This window comes from Thunnus albacares, chromosome 10, assembly GCF_914725855.1.
Source record: "Thunnus albacares chromosome 10, fThuAlb1.1, whole genome shotgun sequence".
Classification (NCBI taxonomy): domain Eukaryota; kingdom Metazoa; phylum Chordata; class Actinopteri; order Scombriformes; family Scombridae; genus Thunnus; species Thunnus albacares.
Window position 1 is genome coordinate 20,202,582 of NC_058115.1, and position 23,365 is coordinate 20,225,946.

A 23,365-nucleotide genomic window follows, 5' to 3' on the forward strand; every position below is an offset into this window, starting at 1 on the left:
ACTATGTTCTGGATAGCTTTTTGCTCCTAACTACTGAATATAATTACAGTGAAACAGGTTTGAGTGAAAATGTAAAAACAGCAGACTGTTAAAATATGTCTCAGTAAAATGATCAAAGCCCTTATCAGTGCAATTCTGAATTATAACTTTAGTATCATGAAACTGCGGCATCACTGACAGGATGTAATCTGAATCTTAATTTTGGTGGCTTATCCTACATTTATTATTTCCTTACAGTTCTGTGCTTTAATTAGCAGAATAAATCTGTTACACACTTCAGCATAAATAAAGACAGCTTGATGTACCATCAATAACTAATGGCTCTACCAGTCAGTGACTCCTATGCAGAAACAATGCTCTCCTTTCCTCCCTGCTATTGTTTTGTCGATGGAGTCTGACATAGCTCAATATTAGCACAAGGAGAATCGGGAAGAAATCTTTGCTCAGGTAGCATGTCACATTTCCGTGACCTTTACTAGCCAGAACAATTCCAGGCTGCCTTTTGCCCCTACGTCCGCTTCCTCCTTGTGTCTTTCCCACGCTTTGTGTGTGGACAGTGAAGGAAATCTACTTAAAAACATTGTAGACAAAGCTACATAGGCTGAAAGTGTGTGCGTGTGCGTGGTGGGGGTAGGGGTGGATATGAACAGTATTTCCTTTGTTTGGATGGGCTGTTTATTTGGAAATGGTGAGGAAGGCTTTCTGCGTACCTCAGTGGCACACCAGACCTGGCACAAGGTGGAGGAACATCCACCTTTTATACTCATACATTGTTTTTGTGCAGTGACACAGAGACAATGACGCTGATTGCGCCATCAGAAGAAACATGCATTCTCTTCTCAAGATGTTTAATCCTCTTTACTCACTGATAACAATTACTGATAACAATAACTGGAACAAAACGTTTTTCCTCATAATATATGACAGAGGCTGATTTAGAATATCTGAAATAACGCATCTTTAGCCAAAACAAACTATTATTTCATTAAACTCAGTTACACTCACATAAAAATATAAAGTCTGCTCATCTGTTACAATTACATATACCTGTCAGAGTCATCACATTTTATTAACTTGCTAATAATCACCCAATTCCAATGGGACAAGACTACCTCTGGCGGCCTAAGTGAGAACTGCAGGTACAATGACAGACTTAACCTGTTGACACATAATTTTCCTAAAACATGCAATTGGATATTCAGCTATTATATTTAATACAATTTCAGGTGTTCCAGTAACACTAGGGTCAAACAAACACTGCCCAGAAATCTAAGCCTTGATTACAAGGTAATTTAAAATAGGAATAATAAGAGTATTATTACTGGGCTATTGCCTACATTTTTTTAAAAAGGGGACAATGTCATTACTTTCCCTTCTAATAACTGGTGGTTGGTTACATGAAATGTCTGTCAAAACGATATAATTACTCAGCCATTCATTGATAGATCTATGCGGTGTTAAAATTCTGGTCTTTCGTGCAAAAAAAAATCTACTACGCGTAAAAACCTGATCGATATATAAGAATGAATGACGTCTTACCTTCTGTGAGTGATGAACAATACAAGATGAGAGCCAATTTGAAGCAGTCGGATGGGACCATCATGCCAACTCTGCCAAAATCCAAACCGTGTGTGAGAAATAAAGTAATAGAGTCCCTGGCAGACGCTTATAATTCCGGGTGACTGACAAAAATCTCTTCTTTATGGCAGTAAATCGATGAGTTCTTTGAAAAAGCGCCTTGTAATTCCACAAAAACCTCAGGTGTACATGCAAAAAGCGGCGGCGATTCTCTCGGATCCCATGACGCGTTTCGCAGGGGAGCTCTCCTGCGCAGCTGGATAGTCCAACTCCCGATCCCGCAATGAGAGGACGGATGTACCGCTGTATCCTCCGGGCAGGTGCTCTTAAACCAAAAAGTTAGATGAATGGAATTCAATGGAAGGGGTACAAAAAATGTTAATTGAGTCGTATATTAGTTTTTGACTGGTGACTGGTATAGTCCACAAAAAGCAGGATCAATCAGCCCCTGCCTTTCATGCGCGCCTTAGACAATTCCTCCTCCCTTTTGCCTCTGTGCCACACTCAGTCCATGCGTGAGGCACGTTTTATGGAGACACAGAGGAAGGACGCAACGTCACTTTTTGGGGGGGACAAACTCCTTCCTTCAGGCGACTGAGAAGGAGATCACTACAGTATATGAGAAATAATGATTGTCCATGGTAATCATGTTATTACATTTTGTCCTGTTAGAGTCAGAACATAACGAGTCACTACTAAAGGGTTGTTAAAGTGATACCATTAGACATGAAAATATGTAATAGAAATCCCTAATTATACTTATCTCCAGTGGAAAATCCCATTCTAAAGGCAACTGAAATTAACCTAAATGGGATTTATCAAAACATTGTTTCAATTATGGTAAAATTAATGAGTGATATAGGTCTAACCTTATTGACCTCTGCTCACATTTATGTGAAGTTAATGTGTGTTGTGTGTTCTGTGTTATTAATACTGTGGCACTTTGAGCTTCACTATGAATGAAAAGTGTGGTACACATTAAATGTATTATTATGATTAAATTAGATCATTAACCTACATTTTGTTATTTTTTAACTGACCTTTTGTGTGTAATGCTGCCTTTGATAAAATCACCCTACTGTGTACCTGAGGTTAAAGGTAACAGCAGTTATCTCGTCTAAAGAGGAAAAAAGGAAAAGGTAAATAATCACTGTGATATCAGATAGAATCCATCTGTGTAAGTGTTTAAAATAAATATTTGCTGGATTTATTTTTAACTTCAGAAACAGGATACCCAGCTTTTTATATCAATGTAAATAATCTTCTTTTGTCAAGCACTACCCTGCAGTGTGTGGATGTGCTGCAGACTGTTTTCTTTTATCATTTCAACAATTACTTTGCTGCTGTAGGTCACAGTAGCAGGTATTGTAAATAAGAACATCCTGCCCTCACCTTCCCGCCCACATCAGGACTTCACAGCCACCATTTTGGGGACATGATCTGGAGTGGTGCGTCCTGGGTGAGGTCCAGCACAAGTGGTGAAGTGCAATGAGAACAACTCCTCTATCCCTGCAGCAGGAAAACAGTGATATGACAGATAAGAACATAGGAAAAACACTAGTTGTGGGAGTTGTGGGAGTGTGGTTTCTGTGATTTTAAGTCACTGCTGAAGAATTCAAAGATCTCCAACACATTATCAGTGTTGTAGTTCACTGTTTACAGTATGTTTTAATTGAATGTTTTCTTACAAAGTCACTAAAAATGATACATGGTTTATCTTGTCTTTCATGTTTTTTTAAAGAGACCTTCTGTGTTGAAAAACTACTTTGTTGCTAGACTTGAATGAGATTGTGGTCACTGTTCACTCATAGTCCACAGGTAAAAACAGTAAAAACTTTCATTTTCACTTTGGGGATTTGGGAATGAACTCAACATGGTGTGAGACTGACTATACTTTCAAATAGCAAGTGCCTCAAGATAAAATGTCTAGACGATATATGAAGTCTGAAAAGTCTGAACGGTGACACATCGGTAAAGAGGATATAGGCTTATGCAATTGAAGAGCGTGATAGTAGCCTACTAAATGCACAAAGAAGAAGTGAGTTTGGCAAGAAACCGCCATGTCTACTACAACAATTTTCTTAGTGTGTGTTCACTTTCAAGTCTTCAGTGAAGGAGACATTCCCAGCGAGCCAAGAGGGCAGCAGATAAGTCTCCTGATGAACAATTGCTGGAAGTTGCTAGCTGAGAGGGGTGGATTGAAAGCATTTTATTTTAGATTCTGCTGTTCAGAACACACAATGGGCGACTAACTGGTTCTACACACACACACACAGCATGCACTCTTCCCTTTGCCCCAACAGTAAAGTCTTGGGTAAATGAACCAGTAGAAATAAAGTCTTTCTTCAGGAGAGGACGGGAGGGGTACTGACTGACTGCCCTGCTGATCAAATGACTGCAGTCAGTCTTGAGTGGAGACAACGCCACAGTCTCCACATGCCTTTCATACTGCAGCTTTGGAAGAAAGGAATATAATTTTATGGAGCAAATGCTGGTCAAAATAAGATTTATAGTCCACAGTACTAGCAAAACCATTTCTTGCATAACAAAAAAAATATAATAAATTGTGTGTTTTAAAGCCCGGATCATGGACAGGAGTCTACACTCTGGTTGGAAAACTTAAAGATGTCTATAAACCAACAATGCATCAACTTTGACATGCAAGTAGGTGGCCTACAGTTTAAGAACTAAACCATATGATATGAATTATTGATAGATATTAACAGATTTTTGTTAAATATTTTGTGTTTGATGTCCCCATCATTGGAACCAAGAAGAATCAAAGTCCAACATAATGTTGAAAATATGGAAAAGGGTAATATGGAATAAAAATGAATCAATTCAATATGTAATCCAAAAATATATATTATTTCAACAGATGTACAAGTTAGCAGAAGTCATGTTTAGGGAACCATTGACAATCCTGTTTTAGAACAGGAACAACTGAACCACAGAGCACTCAGATTAGATAGACAGAGTACACAGAGTAGAGTACACAGAGTAAATGTGCATTCATGCTCTGATTACTCTGCTGTTTTAGAAGTGGAAAGATCTCAGGGTTTAGTCATGTTGACCAAGCTTTCTGGTTACTTTTATTAAATGGACCTGTTATCCCTAATTAAAAAGTACTACTGAATCAGTACACAAACTCTATTCATCTAGTAGCAGCTTTGTTGTGACATGTAGGAATTGTGCAGTGAATGTGTAGTTTATGTACTACTCATGGTACACCAGTAGAGTCCTGTGGCGAAACAGTAGTGTTTCCAGTAGTAAACAAGCAGAGAGTTTTGCTACTTGGTGTAATAGTGAGTAAGTTTTCCAAAAACACCACTGCTTTAGTACACAGGCTTTCAAGTAGTAATTGTGTAGAGATTCTACTACTTGCTTTTATAGTGAATATGTAGTCACAACACTACAGCAAGACTACATATATTTTAAGTGGTGATCAATAGTTCTTTACTATTGGGTTGTTTATGTAGTTAGTTACTAGTCATACACTCTGACAAGTTTCATTTCTAGATGTTATATAACCATTTTGGAGAAAACATTGTTTCCATGTTCATTGCTCAACCATACAGTTGAGTAAAAATTGGGTAACTTATTGGTTTCCAAAAATAGTGGAGTGCATTTTTTACATGTTGTAAACACAGACCTGCTGTACAATGAAATCTACTTAAATCCTACATTGCTCTGCCAGAGATGCTGTATAAGACATGAACACTTAGGCCTTGAGCTTTTGTTTGCTTGGCACTGCAACTAATATGTAAAAAGTCACCTTAACTCCACTTTTTTAGACAGGAAACTTCAGTGTCTTGAAAAGAGTAAAATATGTCAGTGTTGATGTCAGTATACAGTAGATAATATTTTCGTTGTTCTGACTTGTTCTTACAGGAGAAAAGCACAGGTGTAACTTATATTATGAATAATTGCACTGTTCCATTTACAGTCTACTGTTTGTCTATAATGTCTATGTTGTGCCACTGTGTCAGTCTAGTATTGACACTAAATGGACACCTAACGTTAAATGTAATGCATTATTAATTAACTTTGGTGGCTGCTGCTGTGTTAACGATTCAAAATATCCTTTGTGAGATAGACCAGTTTCTACAAGAGGGAATTTAAAAAAGAAAATCACTGTGCTTGGTAACCATTATGGTGTGTGTTGATATAACGCTAATTTTAATTTAGCTTAGTTTATTGATTTTTACTCTCGGCTAATGCAAGCTGACAGATAAATGAACTTGGAATACATTTGTCACATAATTGTTAACAAGAAATCTAGCAATAACCAAACTTCGACGATATTGACTAGTCTCATAGTCAAAATAGGCAAAACTCTGATTTTGTTAAGATTAAGTTACCTGGTACTTTAAGTTTCCTGTTAGGTCCCACCCATACAGTCCATGGTCCCACCTGGACAAACTTCGCGGGCATATATGACAGTTATCGCGGTGATAAGTTAGCCAACTCTTATCAGTAGTAAAACCTCAAACATGGACCGCTTTATTTTAACTGTGAAATGTGAGTAATTCCCAGTTACTACAGTTTCCAATACCACATATTGTTTTAAGGCCGTTTTGGCTGCGAATCGTATTTGTGCGAAGGTTAGCTACCCAACTTCCAACCTAGCTAGGTCACTTAGCTAGGTAACCATGGCTACCGTAGAATCCCACTGTCAGTAGCATAGGCTAACTAGCTAGCGTTAGGTTAGCTTGTTTATGAAGGCTAACATCACCTCTGCTTTGACCTTTTCAGTTATATCGTATATCTATTGTAATACAACAGTAGGCTATTCCATACATACAGTATTATGTACACCATGATGGAAAAATAATAAGCCCTTTTTCACTTCATCTTCGACCTGGATATTCTAAATGACACTAAGTTAGCCATCGTTAACTGGCCTGAATGAAGTCACAATCAAATGGACAGAAATTTAGCTAATCAGTGAGGACTTCAAGAATTGATTGCTGAACTCATTTGTTATATATATAGTATATGTACCAACTAATTACAGCTTCTCACATTCTGAGAAGTTGTTTACTTTTTTTCAGATGTCTGACTTGTCTGGTTACTTGTGATATATTTGTGATTTTAGACTAACTTAGATAGTAAGTTAGTGGAGCAATCAAGAGTAAACATTAACAGGTTAATATGTAATTTTAAAATGTCTGCTAGCCCTGCAGTTTGCAGAAATCCAAATCAAGAAATATTATTATCCTAATGAAACAAAGACTTTAAAACACACATTAGAACTGATACTGTGTGTGAGAATGTGGAAAGCATTTGACCTTCTATTTCAAATGAAAAAAGTTGAGGGTTTTCCCACTCACTTCACTAGTGTTGCTCCTATAATAGGAAAGGTCATGCTCCTTGATAAGGGAGCATAGTTGGGTGATATGTACTGTTGATTAATTTTTGTATACAACCAGAAGGCAGCGTTGTGATGAGCACATTTTCTTTTAATCTCCTATGGTGAAATGAGGATTGCTGTCAGGGAAGTGATATGTTTTGATATGTGCTGTACCATCTCAGACATCACTTGTTAGGATCACTTGTCAACATGTCTCAATTTGGTTTTGTTCTAACGCAGGCCTCACAGATAAGTTTCTGCAGAAACAGCAGACAGATTACAGTGAAGTGATAGAAAAGATCTTCTCTGAAGTCTCTGGCCTAGAGGATTCCACCAAAATACTAGATCCACAGGTATAAAAGTGTGAGAGTGAGTCACAGGTATTGTCTATGGATGTATTGTAATAGTAAATAAAAAACAAAACAACAAACAACATTCATATATTAGCAGAAATCTTCAATTTCACAGTTCTTGCCACCAAGCCTTTTTCTACTAGACAGAAACTTTTTTTTCACTTTCTGATTTAATGTGACTCGTCGGTCTGGTCCTAACAATTCTAACTGTCAGATTCAAAAGAGGAACATTTTTCAAATAAAAATATACATTTCAGTCCACTACTTCTGTTTTTTTTCCTAGTATTGAGTCAAAGATTGTTTTTCTAATATTTTGTAACATGTCACCTGTATGTAGCCTGTAAGTTGGCAGAATAAGCAACTTGTATTAATATTTATTTTCCCTACTCATATTACAGCTTGAGGAATGTGCCATCCAGCTGTGGAACTGGGCAGTTACTAAGAATGTGGGCACCACCATAAGTAAAATTCAGAAAGCCAAAGGTAAACTTAGACAAATGTTACTGATTATCATGATACTTGAAAATACTTGGTTATATCATCCAAAATATTGACACAATGTAGGAATACAAGTGGGGATAGTCAGGGTTGTGTCATGTCATATTCATATTTTATCATCATGTGCACAGTGCGCCATGTCGCATGCAGTCTTTTGTACTGCTGTGAGCCTGAGAATCCAACAGAGGGCATCATCCGCAAGCAGATCCTGGTAAGCTATAGTGTAGTGCTGAACATCTCAGGAGGACAAGGTCTATTTGTCAGTGTCTATTCTTTACAGATGGCCAGCAAAACAGGAAGAACCTGGCTAGACTGCAAAAATCCCCAGATGGCAGATAACTTCTTAAGGCTTGCTGTCAAGGTCAAGAAAAAAATTAACACTCAAACTGAGAGAGTAAACATAAATATGATCTGGTGTCTTTACACATTTCTTTATATACAAAATCTCTAGAGCCTGGAAACCCTCTATAGTCAACTAACATCCAGAAGTGACGGCGCAGCTGACATCAGCTCATCCAAAGGCGATGTTGAGAAGGATCTGCTTCGAATTCTCTCCTGCCAGGCAGAATCGGTGAGCTGTGGTGCATGTGATGTTCAACACCTTCAACGTGAATATTTGTTCTTGTGATATTTGGCAGCTGAGGAAGTGCTATTCTGACAGACTTGCAGCGTGAAGTGTGAGACAGCTAAAATGTGAACTGAGAAACAAGAGGGGGAAATGTCATTCTGTTAATGAGGATTTTTATTTTGTTTGCTGACATTTGATAGGAAGTTAAAGTATCTGCTTCTTTTCAGGCCATAAGTCAAGGGAATAACCATGAGGCTGTGGTCTGCATGCAGCGCTGTAAAGACATGCTGCTGCGGCTACCAAAAGAAGTAAAGAAAGCTTATTTTACATTTTACATTGCTATTAAAAAGGAGGATATGTTTACTGTATCTTCTTACAGTTTTTTTTTAATATCATGCAGACTGTGTACCTCTCCCTTATGTGCTACAACTTTGGAATAGACACTTACAACATGAGAAAGTTTGAGGACAGTGCATTCTGGTTGAGGTAAATATCATGATGTTTAATTTCAACAGAAAAGTGCAGAGAAACAATTCTGCTGTAAAAGCTTTTAGATTAATTTGTAATCATTTGTTTGTATTTCAGCCAAAGCTATGACATCGGGAAGATGAATGTCAAATACGCTCCCGGATCTGAAGTCCAGGTTAGACAGTGTATACATAGTTTGATAAAAGCAAGGCTGTATATTGTATGTGTACAAATTAGAAATCACTGTATTGTTTCAACTGTCTTCAATATTCATCACTTTAGGCTAAGGTTTTGCGGCTCCTTGCCACTGTTTACTTGGAGTGGGACTGTCAAAGGTTTCATGAGAAGGCTCTTAATGCTGTCAGCTTAGCCAACAAGGTGGGATATGAAAAATAATTTTCACCGTGTAATTTATACGTACGTTTTGAATCATGCACAAAAAAATATGTCTCAGATGCTCTGTACCTTGTAACACTGTGCAATTTGACAGGAATGTGCGAGCGCCTCTGGGCGGTACTTAAAGATCAGAATACTCCTGAGATGTGGGGCCTCAGACGATCATATCAGAGCAGGTTAGTTATTACTAGACCTCCTTGAATAATTTATACAGAGCTTGATTAACATAGGCAGCAGTGGGGCATCAGTGGCTTAGAGGTTAAAGAAGTAGACACTCGAAAATAGAATGTTACTAGTTTGATTCTCTGAAGCTACTGGAACAAGTGGATTTAGAAAAACTCCAACAATGGTTACTGATGAGTTTACAGTAATAGGTCTTGAACTGTTGTAAGTCTCTACAGTGGTGTAATTCCTCTTTAGGCTTCTACAAGTCACGTCAGATTCTCCAGAAGAGCTGCTCAGTGTCCTTTAGTAAAATATTGTGGTTATACTGGGTGCCTCGTAAGTGTTAACGAGCGTCGACGAGTGACTTAAGCAGAGTTAAAAATGCACGTTTAAAAGCAGATCATAAAAATATGTTTTCAGGACTTAATGAGATGCTGGAATCTGAGGTTTCTCTTGAAGTGTGTCTCAGCACAGTGAAACTTCTCATGTCTGAAGACAGGTAAAAACCCTCACCTGGCTCATCGTAGAAATTCTCAGATACAAACATAGCCTTACACAAACTTGTTCACATATAAACATTTTGTATGTAAAAATGCCCAGACATAAACTATTTAGCTCTGAATAATATCTGTTTTGGTTTTTCTAGAGAAGTGCTGGGATTCGAATATTTGAAACGTGTGGGTCAGCACTTTGAGTCGTCCCCCGACCTTGGAACTGCTCTTGTTTTGCATGTTGAGCTGCTACTACAGAGAGGCAAAGAGCTGTTGGGCAAACAGAAAATAGAGGATATCATCACTGGTACTTTATTTAGCAATCCATTTTTGGAATAAGTCTGATTTTAATAGAAATTTCATGATACATTTCATAGTAAAGCAAGTGTAATCAATTTTATAGATAGCTGTGTTTCATTATTTAAGTATTATATATCTTATTTTTTTACATCCACTCAGGCCACTACACAGGTAAACAACTGACTCCACAGGCTCTCACAAGTCTACATGTCATGCTGTGGGATAAAGCATCCAAACACTTTGAGGTATGTCTAATACAATCTTGTTTACTCTGAAATTCACTTGATGTATTATATTGTGTATACATGTATAATTATCATGACAGTGGGTCAGTGGTAAGCACTGTCACCTCATAGCAAGAAGGCTTATGAGGGGAGCGCCCCAGTAGCTGAATGGTTACTGCACATGCCACATAACCTCAACATCCCTTTGATTCTAGCCAGGGACCCTTGTTGCAGACCCATCTCTCTCTTCTTTTATTTCCTGTCTGCCTTCTCACTGCCCAATATCCAATAAAGGCAAAAATGCCCAAAAAATCTTTTAAGAACAAGAAGGCTTGTGGGCCCAGGTTGGCACACCCTTCTGTGTGGTGTTTGTATGTTCTCTATTAGGAATAATCCCACCATTGCCTTTGACGAAGACAGTGGCCTCAATTCTATAGTTAGTCCCTGATCACTGCACTGTGACTACCCACTGCTCCTAAATACTTTGGATAGTTTCAATGCAGAGGATAGATTTCCATACGAGGATTAATAAAGCATAATTTAATAATGTCTTCCTTTCCAGGCCAGAAACTACTCTGAGGCTCTGCAGTGGTATAACTACTCCCTGAGTTTCTTTAAGGCGGGTCAGATGGACTCCAACTTGGCTAAACTGCAGAGGAACAGAGCTTCCTGTTTCCTGCAACTAAAGCAACTGGAAAAGGTAAGACAATTTGAGCCCCAACAGCAAGTCAGGTAATTTACCTTCTTGTCCAGTTGCAATGGCTGACACATCTCACTAAGAAATTTTTACTGTTTATATATGTGAAGCATGTATACATGTATGTAAACACTTGTGTTTATTAGGCAAAAGAAGCAATTAAAGAAGCAGAGAGATGTGATCCTGACAGCATTTTCACTCAGTTCAGTGTTTACAAGATTGCAGTGCAGGAGAACAATGTGGAGAAAGGTATCTACAAAACATAGGTTGTGTGCTACATATACAGTAAAAGCACACATACTAGTTGTGTTGAAATTTAATTACAGCTAAATTTTCAGTATCTCCTCAGTGTGGTGATGAGAGTATCATAGGTTATATGTGTTTGTACTAGCTGCAGAGGCAGTGAATGCAATGGGACTTCTGTCCAAGAGTCCTATGGCCAGTGAGGACAAACTGCTGGTATCTGAAAATGCTGCTTCCAATCTCCTCAGTCTGGCTGCTCAGATTGCTTTGGAGGTAAGACTCATCTCAGGGCTCTAGACTGTGACTGTACACAAGTCTGAAAAATCTTCGAAAATATGAGAATATAGGTCCCGGCAGTGTTTGTGGGTGGGAAGCCTGTGAGGAATCATGCCCTTGTCACTGCACACTCATACTGGTTGGTTGGGGTGTCTGTGCAGCAGTGGTTGGGATCTGGGGAGAATAGCATTAGATGTTTGTGCATGATGCACCTTTCCAAGAAAAGCTCTTCACTGTTGGGTAAAAGAATCGGCTGGGTTCATAAATAGCCATTACTGTCTACCACCTCCACACTTACTGCACATAAACATATGAATAAGTATAGACAAATGCAGATGTTCAGTTTTAATAGTTACATAACACAGTTCATATTGTTGTATAAACTGATATAATTTCACTTAATTGTGATATTTACAAGTTATAAAAAATGTACAGCTTAGTGGACATTCCCTTCGCTAACTATCAGCAACATTTTATAACAATTTGTGAGGGTAAGGTCTAGACAAAGATTCCTGTATACAGAAACATATACATATGTGTTGGAATCCTAGTTTTAGTCTACTGTATGATGGTAATGATATAAATGCTAATGAAGATGTTTTTTTCCCCTGTGATAGAATGAACAACAGGACACGGCCATGAAAGCCCTGGAGAGTTTGTGTGAAAACTCCAAAGATGACACCCAGGTTCTGACTGCTCTCAGGTCTGTGAGAACTGGAATATACAGTACAAATGAGGAGTTTCATATTAAAATAAACAAATACCAGCAGAATAATCACATCTATCATAATAAAATATCCCCGACATGAAAGCACTTTTAAATCACAGCATTTCAAAAAAGCACAAAAGACAGCTGTGAATATTGACTACTGTATTTCAGATACCAAATAATTTATTTTGTCTGTTTGTCTGTTTGTCTGTTTGAGTGTCCTGTGTTTATGTGTTGAGACTGTGTAAACAAAACATGATGGTAGAGTTTCACACATAAAGTGACAGCATTTAGTAGAGATGGCTTATGTGCTGAGAGATTGTAGCAAGTATGTTAGATTTCCATACACCTCAATGATCCACTGACCTATATTCCCTTGCTCCTCCACCGAAAGTGTGTCTCTGTATAATACAGTTAGTAGGTGAAAGAAAGGAGGTCAACACCAGTTTCTCCATTCATCTTTTTATAGGTGTTTGGTTCGACTTGTGCTCTCCACAATAGAAAGATCGAGTGATGACATGAGGTGAGGGGAATGTACCTAATAAGGAGTGTTTATATAATATTGCTTGTGCTGCTTTTTGATATATCACTCCTTGTAGGAATGTCAATCTGGATGTCCTGCTTCCATATCTAAAAATGGGTGAGTACATATGCAACAGCGGTTAAAAGCCTTTGTGGAAGAAAGTTCTTAACTGCAATATCTGCTGTGTGTCACATCCCACAATAGTTTTGTTTGCCTTCACTGCAGCTCTGCAGAAAGTTTCACACCAATCTTGCATGACTGTTGAGAAACGCACAGAGGAAGCTAACTGGTTCAGGAAGATTGGTACCAAGGCTCTTTCTTTCTTTGTCACTTCAATCTGACATGGTATGCTATCACTTAAAATCTTGCAGCACCTTCATTTTGTCTGTGTGTGTGTGTGTGTGTGTGTGTGTTTTGTGGACTTGTGTGTGTCTTTGTTACAGCTTGGAACTCGGCTCTGCAGTGCGAGAGCAGCCCTGACAGAATGAGGGATTTCTTTGTGCTCTCTTACCAGGCAAGTGCACTTATTAGCTTTGTCAAGTTAATTAATCAATACCTACAGTATGGTATGTGGGTGTAGATCAATAAAACCTGAACAGGGTTTTAGCGCATTAAAAAGATAAACATCAGTACAGGATAAAGAATCACAGTGACCCACAGTGCCTCCATCCTGATAGTTACCACTGTCGTCTGACTTTCTGACCTTAACTTCACCAGAATGCCTATAATTGCACCCAGTATGCATAGTAAGGATTTTTAAGCTTTATTTTTCCAGAAGCTGTTGACTGAGTGTACAATTGATTTTATTACATGTATTTATGCCTGGCAACTGCCCTATACAGTTAGAAGGTTCTGCTGTTGAATATTGAGTAAGTATTTCAGAGAATCTGACGAACTTCTTTATCAAAAATAGTTGCTTAATGAAGAGAAAATGTTTTGAAATCTTTCCCTACCACAAATTTTCCAGTTTGTCTTGTGCTCCAAAACCGCAGACCCTCAGGTCAGAAGTCACAACATCACTCTTGTTCTGAACTACCTAGCTTTTCTTATCTTTGGGTTACCACTATCAAAATGGAAATAAATAAGAAATGCTATACTATCACACATTACTTCCTATGTAATACATGTGTCTGCATCTGTATGAACACGTAGCTCTCCCAGCTGTGCCCTCCTGATCGCACAGTGCTCATGGGCCAGAAGACATGTCTGCTAATGGCTGCTGCTGCCTCTTTGGAGCTCTGCAGGAAGTCTCCTCACTCAGCCCAGGTGTGCCACCCATTCCCTCTGCCTATCTCCTACATTTAGCACACTCTCCATCCACATGGATAGAAATTAACCAAGACCAATGGAGAGGAGAGGCGACTATCCACATTATGGTGCTGGCCTAGGTGTTTTAATTTAATCCCTCTGGCCTGTAAGAGGGACTGAACACTAGATGGAGATGATGAGTCCAGAATGATTGTTTTGCCTTTCCATTTGTTCACAGACTGAAGAGCTTACTCAGGCTCTGGAGCATATTCAGATCTGTTGGGAGGTGTGGAAAACCCTGAAAGCATCAGGTACCTTATTGTTATTCTAAAGTAGCTACACTATCTCAAATGCAGTCATTTTTATTCATTCGCATACATTAACCTGATAACACAAAGAACAATTACAGATTTTGTCATCAATTCATAGGAAGCTTCCCAATGGACCCAACAGACACTCTGCTGCTGTTGTATGAGTTTGAGGCTCGTGCTAAGCTGAATGACCCCAAGGTTGAGACGGTACTGGAGTCCGTCCTGGAGCTTGAAAACGTTGAAACCAAAGTGCTAGAGACCATTGCAGGTAAGACAAAAAAAACCATTGCTGTATTGTTGATCTTATATCGGCTGACATGCCTAAAGAAACACACACCAATATGAGCAGTACGCTGGCATCTTCTCTTCTTTATGTAGCCTTAGCCATGGAGCCCCCAGCCCACTTCCCTCTGCTGTGTAAGAAGGCCTTGAGAGTTGCTCTCTCTCTGCACAAGAAACAACCACAGGCTGACCTGGCGCGCTGCAGGCATGCCCATCACTCCTCTGCATGAAAATACCCCAGACATTTCATTAACAAGAAAGTGCTTATTAGGATGAAAGGATTTCTGATGTTTCTTTTCTGTCCCCATCTTAGCAAGTGTGTTCACAGCCTGATCAAGCTGTCCCTCCCAAGCGGTGTGTCAGAGGTGGAGGCCCATGTGCTTGAGGAAGTGTGGGGCTACTATGAGGAGGCCCTGTCCATCATTGCAGCCGCAGTGAGTCAGCACCAATCACACACTTCCATCGCTTGGCTCCCACCTCCTGTTCCCTCCAACAGAACTGCTCCCAGCTATATAAGTGACCCCCTCTCTTCCACTCCATGCCTGCCTGCTGTTCTAGAAGCCTCTTTTTATCAATGGGCTTTCAACCGCACTTCAATTAGCAGATGCTTCCATTCACCACCCCCTTCCTGCCAATTTGAATGTTAATGTGCTGTACAAGTCATCACACTGCCGGTGAGCTACAGCTCTGAAAGAGGCATCAAATTATTGAGACATTACCCTGCTTTAGAGGCAGTGCATATTTCCCTTTTCATATTGAGTGATTACTCGAAAGCTGTGGAATTCTTTGGATCAAAGTGAAAGCCCAAGATTAAAGTGGAGTGAAAAACGAATTAAACTTTTAAAATGATAGACCTTGGAGTTTGTTTATGGTCTGGTTATAAGACTTACAAGCAAGCATTAGTAAAGGTTAACATACAGTAGGACAGGATTGGATGAAAATGTACTTGTCATTGCAGCCGTAACACACTAAAAAACAGATTTCCTTCCGTACATTTGGCTCAAGTGAGTCACCAAGGTGGCTGCCATTAAATGGCGTTTTGACTGTCTTTCTTCTCTTCTCTCTAGCTGGACGACTTCCCAGAGATGGAGATCCTGTGGTTGCTGACTCGTGCTTGGAACACAGGAATATTGCTGTACAGCCTGGCTCAGTACCCCGAGGCTGAGAAGTGGTGTGGGCTAGCCATGAGCTTCGTCCGCCACCTGGGATCCCTGCAGGAGAGCTACGAGATGCAGGTAGAGGACCGGGGCACTGGGCAGGCAGAGGGGAGGAATGAAACATACGTGGATGGTTGTAGCAATGGAGCGTGACAGAGTCTCAGTCGTCCTGCTAGTTAGGCAAATGTGACAAAGGCTTTAAAGCCAAGGATACACCCAGGTCCCACTCTGACATACAGTATATAGGCATCATCGTAAACCTTTGAGAGTGGAGACATTTTAATCTTAAACCTTTGGTTGTTACCCACAGATGTCTGGTCTCTACAGTGAAATCCTGGACAGGTTGGACAAAGCCAAGAGGAACCTCATAATGGAAGAATAACCAAACTGGGACAGGTCAGCTCTTGTCAGTCAAGTGTTGAAAGAGGTTAAATTGACTCAGGTCCTTCACTTTGTTGCAGTTACTGTAGTTGTGGTAAAATGTTCATCATATTCCACAGTTTGATAAAATATTGCATTAAAATCTGGTGTTTGGTGTCCCAGTAACCTAGTGGTTAAAACAAATACCACATACATTCCCAGTTCGATTCCAGGGACTTTTGTTGCATGTCACCCCACTCCTGCTATTGCCCAATAAATAAAGGCTAAAATTTCTGTATAATTATATATATTTTGACTATTTCCTAAGCCACTGAGTCATTTCAGTTGTAGTCAGTGGAATAACAAGCACATCAAAATCATAACTGAGTCACATATTTTATTTTCAAACAAATAAACTCTTGTCAAGTCCCAAAATAAAACCCAAACAAAAGTAGCAGGACTGTGTTCCCTCATGACTAGGACAGGGAAGACCATGAGGCCAAGTGTCCTATTAGGCTGTACCACCTGCAGTGACAGGAAGGAAACTACTGTACAATCAAAGGGTTCATGTTTGCAAGCACTTACTGCACAGATGTGCTATAACATAAACATCATCACCCAAAAGTACAAACAAGAACCCTGACCCCCCACCCAAAAAATAAAAGTATATATGTCATCATTTCTCTCATCAGAACAAAGACCCTCATCAATTATACACACACAGAGGCATTCAGGTTCCATCTTGTTATATATCACAACCTCAATGGAAAGAGTAAAATGAAATCAAGTTCTTTGGGCTTTGACATGGCTGACTGAGGTATGAATACCACACACATCGTTAACAGTCAGCTGTATTTCAACTAACACCAGAGAGGACCAATTCTAAGCTTCTAAATGATGTATTGATCAATGCTCCTGGTTTCTGTGATATTGTGTAGGTTTCTGCCTGCATCTCTTTTTAATTATTTTACAATATATTTTTTTTTAATCTATACACCCAGACACGTTCCACAAGAAATCACATGTAGACAGGCCCTACTTTAGGGAATTGAATTCCCAACTGACTAGTTAAGTGTTCCAATAGGCATTTGAAGAGAAATACCAACAATACAGCACATTTGTATGGAAATTATATCTCAAGAGTAGCTCAAACTTTACTTACCTGACATTTGTGGTCTATAAAACATGTTTGTCCCAGTTTGATTCACACATGCATGAAGCACAGGTGAGGGGGATCTGCTGGGGGCTTATTTACATTGTACAGCTACCACACCCTTTGAAACAGTCTGCAAGCAGTTTATAAATGGCTCTGTTCCCTTCGGTTATTCCCTGAACTCTGGTTTTGACACAGGTAATGACAGCTGGTTTAGCAGTGGTGCCTGGCAGGTGGGCACACCTGTTCAGAAAATGCCTGCAGGTACAGGTGCTCTGTGGGTGGGAGAGAGAGCAGAGGACCCAGAGGTCTAGGTTACCACTTCCTGTTGGGTCTGGCTCTCTTGAGGAGGAGGAAGAAAAAAAAAATCCCTTTGCACTTTTCAAAAAAGTTGAGGAAGAAAGCGAGAACGTTCACAGGATCAGGGGCCACAGTATTCCTTCTTCAGACGTGCCCTCTCGCATGCACACATTAACATACAGCGCCAAGATCTGCATGGGAGGGTGGAGCAGGTCATTTCAAATCCTGGTGATGCCATACAGCCAACTCAATGGTTACTACACCGATGGCCTTGAACAAGCTCCCCGTCTCACAAAAAAGAGAAGACACATAATACAAACCTGATTACACTATTCAGTTGAAAACGCCTTTAGCTTTAAGCGACAGTACCTTGAGTACTTTTTCACATTTGACTGCTATGAACTACGTCGTCGCCCACACATGGCCTTTCAGTCGCAGGGGAAATGGTATCTGTACGTTTAGATTCCTGAGCTGGTCTAGCTCACCCCAGACACACTTAAGAGCTCAACACAGTGGTTCAGCATCTGCCAACAACAGATTCATTAAGAATTCATACGTTTGTAGATACACAAAGCATATAGCTTTAATTAAACCCAACTTTAGTGTTGTTTTTGGTGGGGGGACAATCCAAAACAGGTTATATTGACTCTTTAATTGTTAGGACATCCAATACAATTATTGTCTTGTTCTACCCGTTTTAAAGCCACCGTCATGGCGGCAGATAGGACAGTACCATGTGACCATTCAATCAGAAGAGAATCCTCTTGGAAGGCAGAGAGTGTAATAGGGTGGTCTGCTGCTCAACATGAGTTAGGAGGCTTTGGCTGTCCCAAATTGTAATCCAATGGCCGAATCTGTCTTAATTACACAGGAAAAAGACTGAAATACAGAGGAGAAAAGGCGCCCACAGAGGTGAGACTTTGTTTTATCTATTGCACTCAAGTTAGGCCTCCTGGCAGTTGGAGGACACAAAAAGTAAGGAAAGATGAGAAGGTTTGCTCTCGTTTCCTTGTCAATTGTGTGCAGCCTCCCTCACAGACAACAGGTAGTCACAAAACAGAATTTGTATTTGATGTAAGGCAGTTTGGTGTTTTGCAGAGAGCCCAGTTACACTTCTCTACCCCCAGCCTTTACACAGAGCAGCTAAAAACCACAAGCAAAAAATCCCACAAAGAAAAAAAAAAAAAAAAAAAAAGAAACAAAAATGAAATCTAACAGCCCTCCAAATTGACAATTCTAGTGAAGTGTAAAATGTGTAGTTTTTAATATGTAGTAAAATCTCAGTAAGATTTTATCATTTATCTTGTGATTTCATAATATAAATGTAGAGATTCACAACGCATTTCTTCCTCTTGATCTGCCTCCCAAGATGTCTTTATCGGCTGCAGCACAGACAACTGGCAGACGACCAAACAGCAAGCTGGTTTGTGATAAATAGATCACCAGTTTGTAGACTCCTCCAATAATTTCCTCAGTCATTATAAACAAGAGAGATGACTCCTTGAACAGTACCATCAGCAGGGCTCGATTTTATCCAGTCATTTTAGAAAAAGAAAAAAAAAAAAAAAAAGAAAAAACAACCTTAATTGGTCTTCACTTCTCATCTTGCGTGTCTTTTTAAATGTGATTTGATGAACATTTACAAAGTGTTCCAACTTGGTATGATTTGTCTCTGTTCCCCTGCAACTTCTTTTGAATCCCAACTCCTCTGTCCAGATTTCTGTAAAACATTCTGATCTTCAGTCAGTCCCAGTCCACAAAAGGATTTATTCCTTTTCCCTTTTGTATTCATTTGACAAATTCCTTTAGAATGGCATTTCCAGTCTTGAATGGATTTGTTGAGAAACTCATGCAGGGGTGTGCACAGTCACAGTAATGGTGATAAGACTTCTTTTTCATTTAGAGAGTAACATAATGATGACACTAAAACTTGATATGAAACATATCTGCAAAAAGGAGGTGAGGAGGGGGGCTATTTGGGCTTGGGTGGGGTCTCTGGGAGGCAGGAGGGGAGCTCTGCACCGATGCAGAGGGGACGGCAGGGAGCTCAGAGCTTCTCTGAGGAGGGGATCCAGATGTAGGGACCAGACTGCTCCTCAATGATTAGCTTGATTTTGTTGTAGATCTCCTCTAGTGAGTCACCCTGTACAATAGCTGGAGACACAAACACACAACTAATCAATCATTTAATCCATCAAGTGGATCAACAGAAAATAACTGTGGTAATTTTGATAATCCTTTAATCATTTCAGTTTTTTTTAAATGAGCCAAAATGCCAAATATTTGCTGGATCTATCTTCTCAAATGTGAGAATTTGTTTATTTTCTGTATTTTCCCAAATATCTGAGTTGTTTGTTGGAAAAAACATTTGAAGACAACAGCTTGGGCTGCCGGGATTTCCTGCTCGACATATCAAACAACATATCAAAAATATAATCAACAGATTAAAAGATAATGAATACTTGTTTGTTGCAGCCCTACTTATAATTACAAAAATCTGTCAGTGACCCTATACAAAAAGGCAGCACGACCTACCTGTGAAAAACTCTCCAAAGTCTTGCTCCAGCTTAACTGCCTTGTCAAAGACTTTATTGGCCTGCTCGTACGTCTGCCTCTTATTCATTTCCCTAAAAAAAAGAAGAAGTTATGGTTAGTATCACAGACAAGCTGACATGCACTGATATCTTGATTACAATATGTACAAAGCTCCAACTTACATTAGGGCTTCAATGGATTTTGGTTTAATAAAGATGGCAATCGGATAAAGTTGTGCTTGCTGCAGTCGTTTTATGGCATTCCCGGACACATCCAGAATGCAGTGTTTCCCCTGTGGGCAGGTAGAGTAAGGTTTGTTAAAAATACTAAGAAGTTTTAGATTTTAGTCACAAATAGGCCACACATTCATAAATCTATGTGGAAGCTCTGTGTTTCTTGTAATGCTGCAAAAATGACTACTGCAAACTATTATGAAATTTGGGAAAGTTTAAGCAGAACATCATTTACAAACGTCTGCTTTTCCAATTGAGCAGATGTGCTAACATGCCACCGGTTACACCCCAACTACACCAAACCCAGTCTGATAACTAAGCCCCAAACGGAAACAAGTCTTGGTGCGTACCCTCTCAGCCACAGTTCTCACAGACAAGATGCTCGTGCCGTAGAGGTTCTCATTGAACTGGCCTGCCTCAATGAATTTATTATCTTGAATGTCCTTCTCCATTTGCTCCCGCGAGCCCACAAAGTGGTAGTCCTGGCCGTCCATCTCATTCTCTCGCCTTGGACGAGTCGTATCTGAGGAGAGGAGCAGAACAAGTTTATTTTGGTCACTGTTGTTATTTTTAGTGTACTGTCTGGATCTGTTGTGCTGTCAACTCACGGGGTACACAGGAGCCAAACTTGTGGGGAAACTCAGAGATGAGGTCATCATTTACTCTGTCCTTCATTGGGCCCAATATGATCACTGGTCTTGTGTAATGGACTGCATTTGAGACAGAGCAGGTGAGGTTGGACGTAAAAACACATGATCCATAGTTAAGATTATGCAGAAGTTCTAGATGTAAAGAAACCGTTCACTCACTTTCCTGTCGAATGACTGGCTCATAGGAGAGAATTGTGTCCTCCTGGCCCTCTGTGATAACACACAACAAAATAATCAGAAATGTTATGTCTCATTTAAAGAAATACAAGATTGACATGTTAGATAAAACAGCAAGAGAAACATTAAGCGACTGAAGTAAAATTAAGGAAATCCACTCAAGGTGGGCAAGCAATATGTTCAAGGTATTTTTGCGATAATATTTTTGGTGATATATATATTTTATATTCTGATAAAACTACAATATAAATATGATTAAAATACACTGGTAATGGTTGTGGTTGTGTAGGAGGAGCAGAGAGAAGCACAGCTGTGGCTCTGTGCTCTGATTTAAAATAACTGATCAGAGTCACTGATGTAAACGGACACTGCTGTGCTGACGGTGGACAACTGAGTCAAGTCATCAATACTGGACATGAGACTAACTTCAACTCAGGGCAAATGCAGATACATCGTATGATTATCAAAATAACTTCAGCCTGGTGTCTGGCGACAGTGTTAGCTCTCCTCTGTGTAGTAACTTTCCTCACACATCCCCAACCGACTGTGACTGGCTGATCTTTTAGCCTCTACTATTCCCAACTTGTAAAAAATCTTTTATTTGGCAATACTGTGACATGCTGCTTTGGAAAATGACCACACAGAGAACATATGATGCCATGATCGATTCAATCATTGTCAACTGAGCTGAATCAGATTCTGGTGTGACTTGTCTCTTGGTCGTTATGGTTACTAGATGGCTGACAAAACAGGAAAGTGAGTGCAACACACACTATGTTGTGTGTTGTGCCTTTGTTCTTTATCACTGAAGGTTGGTGTTATCAAACCACTTCCACACAACTTAAGTTGTTAATTTTTTTTTTTTAAATTAACTCTGCTCATTTGCATGTTAATAACAAAAATACATCAACACATCACAATACCATAAATATCTTAATATGTCAAATGTTACCATGTTAAGTCATTTATGTGTAAAACAAATAACAAAAACCATGAGAGATCAAAGTGACTTACTCGAACTGCTTTCACTGTCACTTGTGTTGGATGTCAGGCATTCTGAAAAGGATATAAGAACGAGTTGCAGATCATCCCAAAAACAGCCATAAACACAGTCCTATCAACATAAATTCTCTTCTTATGGGTGAAAATTATTTTCACCTGCCTCAAAGGCTTAATGAAAAAAAAAAAAGCACCCTGTTTCTCAACATCTAGGCCATTAAAAAAAGGGGATAAAGAAAGCAGAAGTCTTGCTTGGTGCGGTAGCCATGCTCTCACAATATTAGGGAAGTGGTTTTAGGTGCAAGCAATAGGAAATTAAGTGTTTCCTCTGACAATATCCCAAATGACCCACAATTCCCTTGCCAATGTTTCCTATTGCTAGATGTGTGCCGGTGGCAGTGGATCTCATATCAGGGAAAAGACAAAGAAAACATACAGGCTTTACACCGTCCACAGGAGGGAGGCAGGAACTGGCTGACTCGGGGGAACTGGAGGGAAAAGGTGTTTCCAACCAGGCATAACAACACCCTGCTCTGGTGACAGATATATTCCAGCTCTGTGTGACCTTATCTGACAAAACTCTACTAAACATCTATTGTAAAGACCCCATGAGACATTCAGAATAAGTGTAACGCTCACTCACCCTCCCTTGGGAATGCATTTTTTATATGTACTGTGAATCTGAGTAGGTGTGTGTGTGTGTGTGTGTGTGTGTGTGTGAGTGTGAGCACACGCACATAGGTCTGTGTGTGTCACTCTAAATGTGTGTGGTTTTAGCATTCCCAGCTGGGTCCGCAGTGACAAAGCATTTTTTTTCTCTGAGCTCAGGGGACAGCTGCTTGACACAGTACAACCACACACTTACTCAAACTCTTTGATCCATAAAAGTCATCGCTTAACCCTGGGAAGTCCTAGGTGTCCCGACAGGTGATAGCAGAAACCAAGAGAAGAGAGCAGACAGGAAGAAGAAGAGGTTAGTGAGAGTCAGGGCAGAGAGGGAGAGGAGTGGTGTGTAGTGCTCGCCAGGCCCACTGACACATGGCGCTGTGCTGTACTCATTAAGCCTGAGCCCCACTTTGTTCATAGTAAGCCATGGCCTTTCAATTACACAAGCCCAA

General features: G+C 39.8%; 3 protein-coding genes across 18 annotated transcripts in view; 1 reads left to right on the plus strand and 2 right to left on the minus strand.

Moving 5' to 3' along the window:
- Positions 1-6,020, minus strand: part of kdrl (kinase insert domain receptor like) — a 48,904-nt gene extending 42,884 nt beyond the window's left edge. The window contains exons 1-3 of one of the 2 annotated variants that reach the window (XM_044363363.1): positions 5,940-6,020; positions 2,971-3,087; positions 1,540-1,903 (exon numbers count right to left, since the gene is read on the minus strand). In XM_044363363.1, coding sequence (XP_044219298.1) covers positions 1,540-1,603 — 64 coding nt within the window. In that variant the 5' untranslated portion in view covers positions 1,604-1,903; positions 2,971-3,087; positions 5,940-6,020. The remainder of the gene's footprint in view (positions 1-1,539; positions 1,904-2,970; positions 3,088-5,939) is intronic. The other variant, XM_044363361.1, reaches the window with a different exon arrangement.
- tex11 (testis expressed 11) lies at positions 6,013-23,099 on the plus strand. Of its 3 annotated transcripts, XM_044363379.1 has the most exons (30): positions 6,013-6,099; positions 7,172-7,284; positions 7,683-7,767; positions 7,914-7,993; positions 8,063-8,143; positions 8,234-8,353; positions 8,578-8,658; positions 8,751-8,836; positions 8,936-8,993; positions 9,101-9,196; positions 9,309-9,390; positions 9,800-9,878; positions 10,026-10,177; positions 10,330-10,415; positions 10,957-11,094; positions 11,238-11,340; positions 11,483-11,607; positions 12,228-12,313; positions 12,789-12,842; positions 12,919-12,959; positions 13,068-13,145; positions 13,286-13,356; positions 13,995-14,108; positions 14,329-14,401; positions 14,520-14,669; positions 14,780-14,888; positions 14,997-15,117; positions 15,751-15,918; positions 16,151-16,236; positions 22,630-23,099. In XM_044363379.1, the coding sequence occupies exons 1-29, from the start codon at positions 6,072-6,074 to the stop codon at positions 16,220-16,222; spliced, it is 2,730 nt and encodes a 909-aa protein (XP_044219314.1). In that variant the 5' UTR covers positions 6,013-6,071; the 3' UTR covers positions 16,223-16,236; positions 22,630-23,099. The 3 variants fall into 3 exon arrangements, with proteins under 3 accessions (XP_044219314.1, XP_044219313.1, XP_044219315.1); XM_044363378.1 differs by lacking the exon at positions 22,630-23,099 and having other exon boundaries at positions 16,151-17,936; XM_044363380.1 differs by lacking the exons at positions 8,063-8,143; positions 22,630-23,099 and having other exon boundaries at positions 16,151-17,936.
- Positions 16,581-23,365, minus strand: part of dlg3 (discs, large homolog 3 (Drosophila)) — an 84,663-nt gene continuing 77,878 nt past the window's right edge. For 11 of the 13 annotated variants that reach the window (XM_044363368.1, XM_044363369.1, XM_044363366.1 and 8 more), the window contains 7 exons: positions 22,263-22,304; positions 21,231-21,281; positions 21,030-21,131; positions 20,772-20,944; positions 20,371-20,480; positions 20,189-20,280; positions 16,581-19,807 (listed from right to left, as the gene is read on the minus strand). In XM_044363368.1, coding sequence (XP_044219303.1) covers positions 19,701-19,807; positions 20,189-20,280; positions 20,371-20,480; positions 20,772-20,944; positions 21,030-21,131; positions 21,231-21,281; positions 22,263-22,304 — 677 coding nt within the window. In that variant the 3' untranslated portion in view covers positions 16,581-19,700. Of the gene's footprint in view, positions 19,808-20,188; positions 20,281-20,370; positions 20,481-20,771; positions 20,945-21,029; positions 21,132-21,230; positions 21,282-22,262; positions 22,305-23,112; positions 23,159-23,365 lie in introns of all 13 variants that reach the window. The other 2 variants (XM_044363370.1, XM_044363374.1) reach the window with 1 other exon arrangement.